General features: G+C 38.5%; 1 protein-coding gene across 1 annotated transcript in view; it reads right to left on the bottom strand.

Moving 5' to 3' along the window:
- CCDC191 (coiled-coil domain containing 191) overlaps positions 1-15293 on the bottom strand; it is a 102843-nt gene that overhangs the window by 44438 nt on the left and 43112 nt on the right. Inside the window, exons 8-9 of the mRNA XM_079921874.1 lie at positions 14556-14746; positions 6142-6388 (exon numbers count right to left, since the gene is read on the bottom strand). Coding sequence (XP_079778000.1) covers positions 6142-6388; positions 14556-14746 — 438 coding nt within the window. The remainder of the gene's footprint in view (positions 1-6141; positions 6389-14555; positions 14747-15293) is intronic.

The following is a 15293-nucleotide window of genomic DNA, read 5'->3' as shown; positions in this document are numbered from 1 at the left end:
AACACACTGCTATATTTAAATAGATAACCAACAAGGACCTACTGCATAGCACAGGGAACTCTGCTCAATATTTTGTAATAACCTAAATGGGAAAAGAATTTGAAAAAGAATCAATACATGTATAAGTATAATCGAATCACTTTGCTGTATACCTGAAACTAACACAACATTGTTAATCAATGATACTCCAATATAAAATAAAACTTAAGAAAAAAGAAAATGAGTTAAATAGGTTTCCCTACAGATTAATAATTCTGAACTTAGAGCACAGAATTTAAAATAAATGTACAATGTAAAAGAATGAAATTAGAACACTCCCTAACACCACACACAAAAATAAACTCAAAATGGATTAAAGACCTAAATGTAAGGCCAGACACTATCAAACTCTTAGAGGAAAACATAGGCAGAACACTCTATGACATAAATCACAGCACGATCCTTTTCGACCCACCTCATAGAGAAATGGAAATAAAAATAAACAAATGGGACCTAATGAAACTTAAAAGCTTTTGCACAGCAAAGGAAACCATAAACAAGGTGAAAAGACAACCCTCAGAATGGGTGAAAATATTTGCAAATGAAGCAACTGACAAAGGGTTAATCTCCAAAATTCACAAGCAGCTCATGCAGTTCAATATCAAAAAACCCAATCCAAAAATGGGCAGAAGACCTAAATAGACATTTCTCCAAAGAAGATATACAGATGGCCAACAACCACATGAAAGGATGCTCAACATCAGTAATCACTAGAGAAATGCAAATCAAAACTACAATGAGGTATCACCTCACACCAGATAGAATGGCCATCACCAAAAAATCTACAAGCAATAAGTGCTGGAGAGGGTGTGGAGAAAAGGGAACCCTCTTGCACTGTTGGTGGGTATGTAAATTGATACAGCTACTATGGAGAACAGTATGGAGGTTCCTTAAAAAACTAAAAATAGAACTACCATATGCCCCAGCAACCCCACTACTGGGCATATACCCTGAGAAAACCATAATTCAAAAAGAGTCATGTACCACAATGTTCATTGCAGCTCTATTTACAATAGCCAGGACATGGAAGCAACCTAAGTGTCCATCGACAGATGAATGGATAAAGAAGATGTGGCACATATGTACAATGGAATATTACTCAGCCATAAAAAGAAATGAAATTGAGTTATTTGTAGTGAGGTGGATGTACCTACACACTGTCATACGAGTGAAGTAAGTCAGAAAGAGAAAAACAAATATCGTATGCTAACACATATATATGGAATCTAAAAAAAAAAAGTGGTTCTGAAGAACCTAGGGGCAGCACAGGAATAAAGATGCAGATGTAGAAAATGAACCTGAGGACATGGGGAGGGGGAAGGGTAAGCTGGGACAAAGTGAGAGAGTGGCATGGACTTACATATACTATCAAATGTAAAATAGATAGCTAGTGGGAAGCAACCGCATAGCACAGGGAGATCAGCACCGTGCTTTGTGACCACCTAGAGGGGTGGGATAGGGAGGGTGGGAGGGAGACGCAAGAGGGAAGAATTATGGGGATATATGTATATGTATAGCTGATTCACTTTGTTATAAAGCAGAAACTAACACACCATTGTAAAGCAATTATACTCCAATAAAGATGTTAAAAAATAAATAAAATAAATGTACAACTAGGAAAGTTATTTGTATTCGTATATGACAGACAAATAATTAAAAACAAAATAAAACAAAACTTAACTGTATATAGTACCAAACACCATAAATAAACCAAAAAGACAAATAAAAACAATGAAAAAAACCTGCAGAATATATAATAATAAAAGCATCAATAGTCTTAAAAATATAAAGAGCTCCTATAAACAAGAAAAAGATATATATTCAAGGATAAAAATGGATAAAAGGTATCACTATTCATCTTTCTATACCCATTTTCAGATACATATATATATGTAAATGGAAAATATAAAAAATGTTTAACCTCACTAGTAATAAAAAATGCAAATGTTGAAGCAATAGTAACACAAAAAATATTTTACTTGTCAACTTGGCAAAAATGATAAATATGTTATCAGGCAGGAAAACAGGTACTTCTTTGACACAACCTTCCTGGAAGGGCAATTTGGTAAAAGTCTTTAAAATATGCATTCTATTTTTAGGTATTTATCCTAAGTAAAGCCTTATGGATGTGTGCAAAGACTTAGCTACTTGTTCACTGAAGCTCTGTTTATAATAGTGGCAAACTAGAAACAACTTAAATGTCCAGCAACAAAGAAGGAGGTATACAGTCTAGCTCGTGGTTCATGATAGAATTTCATGCAGCCATTAAAAAAGATGGCACAGAATGATAGTCCTTAACCAGGGGTTATTCATCAGGTTCACCCGTGGAACTTTAAAAAAAGTATGGTGCCCCACACCCAGAAATTCTGATTTAGTAGGTCTGATTCTGTGTTATACTCTCAGTTGGGAACTACTGTTGCAGAAGTAGATTTAGTGACACAGAAAATTCTCGTTATATTGCAGAAAATAATTTTAGAAAAACAGATTACATTATTATTAAGTAGAAAAATATATTCTCATCAAAGTGGGTATAGAGGGAACATATCTCACCATAATAAAAGCCATTTATGATATACCCATAGCCAATATAATACTCAATGGTGAAAAGCTGAAAGCCTTCCCAATAAATTCAGGAACAAGACAAGGATGCCCACTCTCACCACTTCTATTCAACACAGTATTGGAAGTCCAAGTCACAGCAATCAACAAGAAAGAGAAATAAAAGGTATCCAGATTGGAAGAGAAGAGGTAAAACTGTCACTATTTGCAGATGACATGATTCTCTATACAGGGAACAATAAAGACTCTACACAAAAACTATTAGAACTAACAAATGAATTCAGTAAGGGGACTTCCCTGGAGGTCCAGTAGTTAAAACTCCATGCTTCCACTGCAGGGGGCATGGGTTTGATCCCTGATCGGGGAACTAAGATCCTGCATGCCATGTAGCATGGCCAAAAAAAAAAAAAAAAAAAAAAGGAATTCAGTAAGGTAGCAGGATACAAGATTAACATACATAAATCTGTTGCATTTGTTAATACTAACAATGAAATATCAGAACGAGAAAGCAAAAAAGAAAATCCCATTTAAAATTACATCATATTGGCACAATACTGTAAATCAACTATACTTCAATAAATAAAATAAAGTTGTGTCCAAAAAAACCTAGGAATAAACTTAACCAAGAAAGTGAAAGACCTATACACTGAAAACTACAAAACACTGATAAAGGAAACTGAAGGTGATTCAAAGAAATGGAAAGATATCCCATGCTCTTGAATTGGAATAATTCATACTATTAAAATGGCCATACTGGGCTTCCCTGGTGGTGCAGTGGTTGAGAGTCCGCCTGCCGATGCAGGGGACACGTGTTCGTGCCCTGGTCTGGGAAGATCCCACATGCCGTGGAGCGGCTAGGCCCGTGAGCCATGGCTGCTGAGCCTGTGTGTCCAGAGCCTGTGCTCCACAACGGGAGAGGCCACAACAGTGAGAGGCCCGCGTACCACAAAAAAAAAAAAAAAAAAAAAAAGGCCATACTACCCAAAGCTATCTACAGATTAAATGCAACCCCTATCAAAATACTCATGACATTTTCCACAGAACTATAACTAATAATCCTAAAATTTATATGGAATCTCAAAAGACCAGTATTGCCAAAGCAGTCCTGAAGAAAAAAAACAAAGCTGGAGGCATAACACTTCCAGACTTCAGACAATACTACAAAGCTACAGTAATCAAAACGGCATGGTACTGGCACAAAAACATACATACAGATCAATGGAACAGAATAGACAGCCCAGAAATAAACCCACACACCTACGGTCAATTAATCTATGACAAAAGAGGCAAGAATATACAATGGAGAAAAAAGTCTCTTCAGCAAGTGGCTCTGGGAAAGCTGGACAATCTCATGTAAATCAGTGAAATCAGAATATTCCTTCACACCATATACAAAAATAAACTCAAAATGGTTTAAAGACCTAAATATAAGACATGATATCATCAAACTCCTAGAAGAGAACATAGGCAAAACATTCTGAGACATAAATCATAGCAATATTATCTTAGATCAGGCTCCCAAAGCAAAAGAAATAAAAGCAAAAATAAACCTAATCAAACTACTAAAAAGCTTTTGCACAGTAAAGGAAACCATCCACAAAATGAAGAGACAACACACTGAATGGGAGAAAATATTTGCAAACAATGCAACTGACAAGGAGTTAATATCCAAAATATACAACAATGCATACACCTCAATATCAAAAAAGCAAACAACCCAATAAAGAAAATGGGCAGAAGACCTAAATAAACATTTTTCCAAAGACATACAGATGGCCAACAGGCACATGAAAAGATGCTCAGCATCACTAATTATTAGAGAAATGCAAATCAAAACCACAATGAGGTATCACCTCACACTGGTCAGAGTAGCTATCATCAAAAAGTCACAAATAATAAATGCTGGAGAGGGTGTGAAGAAAAGGGAATCCTTATACACTGTCAGTGGGAATGTAAATTGGTGCATCCACTATGGAAAACAGTACGGAGATTCCTTAAAAAAATAAAAATAGAGCTACCATATAGATCCAGCAATCCCACTCCTGGGCATACATCCAGAAAAAATGAAAACTCTAATTTGAAAAGATACATACACCTCAATGTTCATAGCAGTACTATTTACAATAGCCAAGACATGGAAACAACCCAAGTGCCTATCAACAGACGACTGGTTTAAGAAGATGTGGTGTATATATATACAGTGGACTATTACTCAGCCATAAAAAAGAATGAAATATTGCCATTTGCAGCAACATGGATGGACCTAGATAATATCATGCTAACTGAAGTAAATCAAACAGAGAAAGACAAATATTATGTGACATCACTTATGTGTGGAATCTAAAAAATAATACAGATGAATGTATATACAAAACTGAAATAGAGTCACAGACATAGAAAACAGACTTATGGTTACCAAAGGGAAAAGGGAAGGGAGAGAGATAAATTAGGAGTATGGGATTAATAGATACAAATTACTGTATATAAAACAGATAAGCAACAAGGATTTACTGTATAGCACAGGGAACTATATGCAATATCTTGTAATAACCTATAATGGAAAATAATCTGAAATATATATATATATATAACTGAATCACTTGTGCCGTATACCTGAAACTAACACAATATTGGAAATCAACTGTATTTCAACTAAAAAAAAAGGAAGAAAAAATACATGGCCTTGGGCTTCCCTGGTGGTGCAGTGGTTGAGAGTCTGCCTGCCGATGCAGGGGACACGGGTTCGTGCCCCGGTCCGGGAAGATCCCACATGCTGCGGAGCGGCTGGGCCCGTGAGCCATGGCCACTAAGCCTGCGCATCCAGAGCCTGTGCTCCGCAACAGGAGAGGCCACAACAGTGAGAGGCCCGCATACCGCAAAAAAAAAACAAAAAAACATGACCTTCCTTTTCCTGTATTATGACAGATTAGATATCCTCAATGACTTGACTGAAGAAAATTTAAAAGCTAAATACAACATTAAAGAGAAAAATCTGCGTATGCCTGAATAGAGAAAAGACAAGATGGCTATACTTCAACATGTGGTTATTTATTGGTGGTTATCTCTAAATGACAGAATTATTGCCTACTTTTCTTTTTCCTCTGTCATTTTCTCCTGCCAAATTGCTACAATTAATACATATGATTCTTCTTATTAGGAAAATAAAAACTTAAACATTCCCATCTTATAAGTCACAAGCTCATTTAGAAAGGAAATGCCTGACAATCAAATAAGAGGTGTTCAAGAGTTGTAAACAATGCTTTATATATCTGTTCCTGAAAGAGTCTTTCACTTAGCTGTTTTAAATTCCCTGTCTGTATTACGTCTTTACCAAGTTTCAACTATACCAGTCTGTATGTGATTATAAAAGAGGATTCAGTTCAAGAAAATCAACACTGACTGAAAGATAAACTTTGTGCACTGTAGCAGCTCTCATCTTTTAGATAGCCCAGGCCACACAACCTGACAACAGCTAACACACCCCAGGCTATACAAGTATAAAGCTCAAAAGCAGGAAGACTAAGCAAAGGAAAAGCAACTTACCTCTCCATTTCTAGGGGGATCCTCCATGGCTGTTGCCTCCTCAAGTAGACTGATGCTTGATGACACGTTTGCACTGAGTTTCCCTAGTGATGCTGCCTTCAGCAGCTCATTCATTTTCTTCCTAGTTTCCTCCTTTGTAACAGCCAGCTCTCTCTTTTGGATCTCTGCACGATGCCAATGCTGCCATTCTGTAAAATGGTGTCGGAGAACTTGTTTCCGGTTATAGTCAGTGGCCAGTTGTTGTTTTCTAAGAAACAAAGCACTTCCATTAAAAAAAGAAGCCATTTACTGCTTTTTGGTTGATAATATAAATGAAATACAAGTCCAAAGGAGTCCCAGAAATGCTCCATTTTAGTTCCAGCTTATTCTTTTATTTAAGCTCAAAGGAATCATTTTATAAAGCTCCCCAAGGCAAAGGGTCTGCTCATAGAAGTCATTGGCACCTCAAGGCATTGCTTCAGAGGAGTGACTGTTCTGTTCTATCACATCACAAAGGCATATTAAATTTTCTGATTACGATAAAATAGTTTCTGAGAGCTTTTGGAGGGGAAGGAGCAGAAAGAATAGGTATTCAAATAACTGCTTTTAAAAAATATGCATACATGAGGGAGATATTCAGCTATACTTGCAAATCTAAGGAAGACAAGAGGTTTGGGAGAAAAAGAAAGGAACGATACTTAACAAATGAATTGTCAATAATTAAGTATAAGACTTATAAAAATCAACATGAAATTATGAGGGTGGATCTTGTGAAAGAAGGACTTGGTCAGGGAAAGGCTCTCTATAGAGAAGGTCTCATTTACCAAAGCCATAAACTGAGTGAATGAAGAACTGCTTTGTGAAGACACTTGTTGAACATTAGAAATGTGTGAAGGGCATACACAAGGCACTTGCTCTCAGAGAACTCACTCACAGTCTAGTAGGGGGTCTGATTCACTCTCTTCCTAAGGAGGAGCTCCTTTTGATTCCTGGAAACTTCATGATGTTAGGGGACGTGCCTGAGTGGAGTTGGGAACTGCCAGCTACATTCCCCTCCCAAAGGGACTCTCCATTAGGAGACATGTTTGTGGTAGCCAGTTGAGAATTCAAGTGTAGAGCTTTCTGAGATCAATCTATAAGTGGATGATTATTGTCTCTGAAGAAGTGAGCTGTAGAGCTTGGAACTTATGTCGCAACCGGGGTCAGTTTTGAGGTTTAAGATCTGATTGTTTAGATACCTACATGATTTTATCTTGTAAAGATGACTGGAATAAGGTCTCTACAACACTATTTGCATATCCATTTCTGTTAAACATAAATAATGTTTAACCCACCTCATGGACTTTTTGGGGTCATATCAAAAAAATCGTAACATTTTAAGCCAATGAGTCAGAAGAACATTTCTACAGTTCTTAAATGCTTAAGTGACTTTTAAACCTTTTTTGACTGCCACCTAAAGAAAAAAGTGTCACACTATGACTTCAAAATAAGTTGATGTGTGTACATGTGCATGAAACAAAAGTATATATAATTGAAACAAAGGTTCCACCAAACGATATTCACCCTTACTACCAGAGGTGTACTCCAATGTTTCTTTTCTAATCTTTTCTATTTTTTAAAAAATATGCCTCATCTTGAGCCTGATTTTAGGACCCATTAATGAGTTAAAACCCTTAGCTTGAAATACTACTCTAGAGTCACAGAATTTAACATTATGTCGGAGAAGTTGGGTGAAACAACCAATTAGTGAGAGTAGTGTTGACTGAAATAATAGAATTCAGGGTAAATGCTAACAGCAATTCTGCCAAGAGCATATTTCATTATATATAATTGCTTCTTTCTAATGCAATGATAGATAATAAATATGATTGACTGATGGTTTTTATAATAAAAATACAATATAGGTGGTAATAAACATCTATATATAATATTTTACTTTGATGAAAAAAAGAAAGTATCTGAGACTGAATAACCTTCAAATAAAAATTTTAAAAGAAATAAGAATAATAAATCAGGTAGCAACACAGGGTAAGAACAAAGCTCCAAAAATATCAATGTCTAAATAGTGAAACAAACAAAACACCTGATGGCATTTTACTCAAGTAAGTGGAAATCATGTATTTCCACAGACTAGAAGACATATGTTGCTCTGTCTGATTAATGTAAAATTTGATTTACATCAATCTGCTTAGGAAGGAGGAGTGTGAAATTTACCTGATGAGTTAATTTCATGTTTTTACAGCATAAACAGCCAAAAGCCACACTGGAGTTCTGACTGTCAAGGAGAGGGTTATTTGGACAGTATGAAAAGGCAAAGAGAAAAATATTTCTGGTAAATATAACAAAAAGACTAAACAGTAAAAAAAAAAAGGTGGGTTAAAAACTGCGTGTTAATTATTGTGTTTAGAGCCCTCTCTATCATGATCATGCAGGAGATTTGAAGATGTACTTAAGATATCTATGTTCATGGGAAGGGTAAGAACACAGAAGCTAGGGATCCAGAGACAAGACTGGTTGTACTCTTGCTCGCTTGCAGTTCACTTCAGCAGAGTGACAATATTGCAGATAAGTTCATTTCTATACTTTTTTTTTAAAGAATGGATGCACTTATAAAGTTATTTATTTATTTATTTTTGGCTGCGTTGGGTCTTCGTTGCTGCACACGGGCTTTCTCTAATTGCCACGAGCAGGGGCTGCTCTTCACTGCGGTGCGCAGGCTTCTTATTGCGGTGGCTTCTCCTGTTGCAGAGCACGGGCTCTAGGCACGCAGGCTTCAGTAGTTGCAGCACACAGCCTCAGTAGTTGTGGCGCACGGGCTTAGCTGCTCTGTGACATGTGGGATCTTCCCGGATCAGTGCTCAAACCCACGTCTCCTGCACTGGCAGGCGGACTCCCAACCACTGCGCCACCAGGGAAGTCCCCATTTCTATACTTTTTAAATGATGACACTAAAAACACAAATATTTCCGAAAGTGAAAAATCACTTAAATTTCTTAAAAGCTTAGTCAGATGTGATTTACTTGGGCACGCTAACCCAAAGAAATGGTTCCACAGTTCCCAGATAATCATAAAATGAAGGACAGAGTTTCTTTATGGAAAACATCCTATCCCAATATGTTTCCAAGCTGAAATCAGGGAATTTCTGGCAAGGGTCTATAAACTGATCATTATAATTATACAACTGCATGCAGAGAAAGACTGTCTCTAAAGAACTAAGAATATAAGATATATAGGTTTAAATAGGAATTTAAATATGAACCAGGATGCTTAGAATCAACACCTCAAATGATACTCAGTTATTGATGCACGTTCTAAAACACAGTAGTCAGAAGAACACCAACTAGATATAGTACACTGGGCAAGCAGCTGAAAGTATCTAAATTCCTCCTCAAAGATGGTGTCACTCTAACAGCAACAACAAGCCCTATACTGCCTATCCTACAGGATTTTGTTTTTAAAGATGTGATTAAATTTTAAAAAGAACCTGAAAATATAGAACAAATTCACATGTAAGGTAATAACACTACCTTAGGACAAGACTACTAGATACCTAAGAAGTGTCTTGAATTTTTTAAAGGGAAATGAGAAATGACAAATAAATAACCACATACTACTGATCTGATTGAGTGCTGACATCTGAACAGAACATAAAAATAGCAATGATGCAAACAGCTGCATTTGGGACGGGCAGGTTCAGCAGGAATAGGAATGCATAAGCTAATGCATAAGAAATGCACCAGGCAGCCCCCCAGGGAAAATGTGGAAGATAACACAGTTCTGTTTTAAAGAGCTTTAAAGTGAGCCAGTCAATGCAAGTCTGGTCCTCCTGCCTCTCTGGCAGATACCAGGAGCTTTATCAGCTTCAGATGCCATGCAATTTCTAGCCTCTCAACTGGATACCCAGGTGAGCACGGAGGGAAGGGCAATGGACCATGACTAACAGAGGTGCTCCATACATGGCTGCCCTAACGCACGCTGAAATCAGGAGTGCTGGGAATGGGGAATATCTGGCAGTCTCTTTTCAATTCAGTCTCCCCACCCCTAGGCTAGCCTGGCGGGTTCACCCCAGCCTGTTCCCACACAAGCTGCATATGTGCTGGTTTACCAGTTTTCCCCTAAACTGAAAAGTGCTCTCTTCCACTTAGCCACGATCTGTCTCTCTCAGAAGATGGGACCAAAGAGTTTCTATTTTTAAAAAGCTGCTTGGGGGATTGTAATGCATGATAGCCAAGTCTATGTCACTCCTAAGTTTTTATATTGTTGTGCCTTCTGTTGCAATTATTTTTAGTATTTGGGTAAATTTTTAACTTCTTCACTTAGACTGAAAACTCCTAGAAGGCAGGAGTACCCCGGCTGGTACTTAAGAAAGAGTCTAGGGACTTCCCTGGCAGTCCAGTGGTTAAGACCCCACACTCCCAATGCAGGGGACCCGGGTTCAATCCCTGGTCGGGGAACTAAGATCCTGCATGCTTCATGGCGTGGCCAAAAAAAGTCTAGTACGCAGTAAGCATCAGTAAAGCTGACTGACTGAATATATGCTATCAAACAGAATAAATGAATGAGTGAATGAATGAATGCCATGGTTTAAGGGACATCATAGGGCCAGTTTTTCTACTGGCCTGCCACTGCACCCTCAAATCCCCATCACTTACATTTTGGGCACTGTTTCCAGACAATGCCTATTAATGTATAAGTTTCCTGGGAGGGATAACATCAGTTGAGGAGTACAGAGACAGAGCATGAGGGGATAGAGGGACACAGGGAAGAGATAAAAGCCTGTTCCAGGAAAGGCCCAAAGTATTTGGTACTGAGTACCAAGGCTCAGGAAGGGTGGGTAGAGGATGTTGAAACAAATCCTGCTTCTTCCCAATTTGTCTAGGGCTGGCTGTAAATTGAGAGAAGAAGGGAAAGAGGAGGAATGAAAGATCTGGAGCCAACTTTCAGAAGTGAATATGCTAAAGAATTTAAAAATACAATTCAAATTCCCATACCACCATGTCCAAGGGTCTAATTTAGCATGTATACCAGAATTTTGTTGTATTGCCTGAGTGACTGAATCCTTAGTTAGAGTTTGGGAATATTTGTTAATGTTGCAATTGTATTACAATATTGTATTGAAATTTTATAACACCATGACCATAACTACTTTTAAAAGAAAAGAGATGGACAAAAATTCCTATTAGGGAAAGCAAGGTACATTTTTTAGAAGAAATACATGGATGACCTTGGAGTGGAGTGAGACTCTGAGCACAGGCTCAGTAAGAAAATATGGTGGCTGGACTTCCCTGATGGCGCAGTGGTTAAGAATCCGCCTGCTAATGCAGGGGAAATGGGTTCAAGCCCTGGTCTGGGAAGATCCCACATGCCGCGGAGCAACTAAGCCTGTGCGCCACAACTACTGAGCCTGCGCTCTAGAGCCCGCGAGCCACAACTACTGAAGCCCATGTGCCTAGAGCCCATGCTCTGCAACAAGAGAAGCCACTGCAATGAGAAGCCTGCACACCGCAATGATGAGTAGCCCCCGCTCACCGCAACTAGAGAGAGCCCACGCGCAGCAACGAAGACTCAACGCAGCCAAAAATAAATAAATAAATAAATTTATAAAAAAGAAAATATGGTGGCTAAATCATGAATGAGAAGAAGCGAGGGATCTGTTGTTGCTCCAGAGAGAAAGTGGGAAGAACAAAAAGGAAAGAAGGCAAAGAAAGAAGCCCAAAAGGCTGGGCCCTGCATAGCCAGTAAGAGGAAAGCCCAAGTGGCAAAAACAAATGCGGATTCAAGAGCTGGAGGCTAAGGACACAGCTGACATCTGAGAAACAGACACAGCAAATGATTTCCATGTCCAGGTGGATGGGCCAAAGAACCACCTATGTCTTGTCAATCTGGTAAGAGTTTAGTTGCTACAATGAGTAACCCATCTACAATAAATGCGCTCTATCCCTCGATCTCACTATTTAGAAAAAAGTGCTTGAAAATGTTATGGAGTTAAATTGCAGGAGAGGAAGCAACTGAGCTCTTCATTCATCCACTAACTCACCTATTATTCAACAATTATGTATTTGGTGTACACAGAGGAACTGGGAGAGACTCCGATGAGCACGGTAAAGAGGGTCCTGGCTCTTCTGACACCCCCGATCCCACTGACATTTCTTGGTTTCTGCTTGTATTGATAGTAGCTACCTTTGAGCTTTTCTCTCCACCTCTATTATTCCAACCTTCTTTGAACAAAATCACCTAACAATTTCCTAAAACAATCTCTAGAACAAAGAACAACATGCAGAGGCCTGGGATCTGTAGGAAAGCAGCATGAAGGACAGTTTGTATCTAATAGCTCCTTTCTTATATGTTTCTAGCATAACCTGTTATTTGTTCATTATTGTTCTTGTTTTACATCTATAATCATCTGAAGTCAACTGCAATATAACTGAAAAACATGACTGTCTTAGGGAGCCATCACCTACATGCTATTTAACTAGGAGCAGCATGTTATAGGAAAAAGCATCTGACTCAGCATCGAAAGGACCAGGCTCTAGTCCTGGACTGGCTACTCGTAACTTTATGACTTGAGACAGTTGTTTATCCTTTTTGTGCCTTACTTTTATCATCTGTAAAATGAGGGGCTGGATTAGATGCTCCTTGAGGTGCTTTCCTACTCTAAGAACTTTTTGCTCTAAAGTTTTATAGTAAAAAAAATTATTATAAGTTAAATATTTTCTAACTCTGACAGTTAAAAAAATGTAGCACCCATTCTGAACATTTAAAAATAGACACTTGAAAATAATTCACAGATATGAGACAAGAAGTTCTAAGAGGATCTTTAAAAAAAATTGGCACATAATGCTATTATGAAATCCCCATTTAGTGCTTTTATATTTAAATAGTTTAATTGGAATGGAATCTGAAGTTCTTCAGATTTTTCTTCTACAAGTTTCTTCTGGCATGTAAATTTCATAGACCACTTTTACCTTTAACATCTTAGTTGCCACTCCCTCTATGCCCTCACTCATGATGCTTCCCCTTTCCAACACCTCCAGTTTCTCTTCTTTATCCAACAAATCCAGCTTTGAGTAAGTTATCATCCCAATTCCCTGGATCAATCACTAGGTCCTGAAAATTTAGACATAAATTGTGAAAGAGCTTTTTTTTTTTCCCCACTGAAGATTTCCCCCAGCATAGTGTAGGAAAGGAAAACTGTCTAGGTCACCCTCCTGCTTAAAAACCTTCAGGAATTCACCTTTATTTACCTAAGAACGCCTAAACTCCTTGCCCTAGCATTTAAGGCCTTCCACAAGTTGATGAACTTGACAACCACATGCTTGATGATTTCCAGCCACACGTAATGCCATTATCTCATCTCCCTCTTTCTACCTAGGAATATCCTACTTACTGTTCAGAGCCCAGCAAGACCCATCTTCCTGATAAAGCCTTTCCGGACACTCTGTAGGAGCCTCCCCAGTTACTTCCCTCTACTATGTTCTCAGCAGCAGAAGGAGATGCATTACAAAGTTTATAATGTTAATCTATACCTGTACTGTTTATAGATCTCGTTTTCCCCACAAAACTGAGTTCTTTGAGGACAAGGGGCCATGTGTCAGACTCCTAAGTATTCTCCCCAGGGCCTGATGCTGTCACAGGAATGCACAACTCCAGGGGGCGCCATTCCCTTCTACATGACGATACTTTCATGTACCATTCATCCAATTTTTCACCCAGAAGGAATAACAGAGTTGCTCGTAGAAAAGTGATTAAACGTAAGACCGTGAACTGCTCCCTCCAGCTCCCCCAACCAATAAACAAATGGCTCCTTCTACATCTATGATTTCGGTTCAAGAATGCAAAGTTGACCTTGGAAATGAAAAGAAGAAAATGTATTTGATTTTAGGATGAAGGAACAAAGGAAGTTTTATTTGAAGGCAAATTCTGTGTCATTCACAAGCCTAAGAGGGAGCTGATATAAAGGTGTCCAAAACCTCTAAAGAAGGTGTGGGGGAAGGGAGAAATCACCCTTGCCAGGTCTGCCTTCCCAGATGAATGTTCCCTGTCTCCCTAATTAACATTCCATGTGCAGACAGTGATTTCTCTCAATGAGAATTACTACCACATAAGCCAAATTCTGTCTTCTAAATTGTAAGATGGTCCAGAGTGCAATGATACTACATCAAAGGATAAGGGAAAAAGCATAATACTTGCTTCCTTTAAAATAGGAAAGCATGTACATTGGTATATTTTAATCAAAATTTTTTTTTCGCTTAAATTTTCCATTACAATTTTCTAGTTTGGGATGTAACAGAGAAAAACAGTGATTATCATATATTATAAGTAGATGAGATGATTCCAGTGAAAAGCATTTTTAGAGCTTATTTCTGGATTCTTCAGGAGGAAAGATGTCCTACATAAACATACTAGAAGGATTTTCATGGCATAAGTAATAGTACCTGTTTTCTTCCCTAAGGTCATTTTCCATGGCTTGAGTCTCCCGCCTCAACTTCTGGGATCTTGTGTAGTCTCTCCAGGCCCGCAGGACCTTCAGTTGCAACTTCCAGTCAGACAGGGTCCCAGCTTTCCCCAGCTTAATCCTATGATCAAGAATCAGCTTGTGCCAGGCAGAGAAATACCGTTTTTGACACTGCAATGGAAACATTGGAAAATCAGTACTAGGGTTTCTAATATCTACTAGTGAGAACCCTGTCCTCAGATATCCGCCTCACACTTTTTCTAACAAATCTAGGAACTGTTGTCTTGATCGAAGGGGAACAGACAATTGCTTTATGCTCAAATGACAAGAAAGATTCAAGCCATGCAACGAAGGCACTATCAGCCTCATGGCAAACTAAAACATTTAATTCTCATTGTAAGGCACCAGTCCTATGCAGAGCTGGAGTAACTGTCACAACTAAGATCTAAGTTAAGGGGCTTGTTTGAGAGACTTGAAAGGCCTGCTTCCAACAGATCTCCCCTGCCAGGCTGTCTTAGAGTTTAAAATACCATTAACCATTATCACCACTGATGTCCTGCACAAATGAACATGGGAGATCCCACAGGATGGAATGGGGTCTCTGGTCCCTGGGAACAAGATGGCTAAAAACAGCTTCAGCTGGGCTACCACTGACCACGTCAGGGCTTTGGTGAACACTCCTACAGAAGCTAGATACGCGGGCTGCTTGCGTTCCTCC

This window comes from Stenella coeruleoalba (genome assembly GCF_951394435.1).
Source record: "Stenella coeruleoalba genome assembly, chromosome: 5".
In the NCBI taxonomy this organism is placed as follows: Eukaryota; Metazoa; Chordata; class Mammalia; order Artiodactyla; family Delphinidae; genus Stenella; species Stenella coeruleoalba.
The sequence above is the reverse complement of the archived record's forward strand: the minus strand, read 5'-3'. Positions and strand labels throughout refer to the sequence as shown.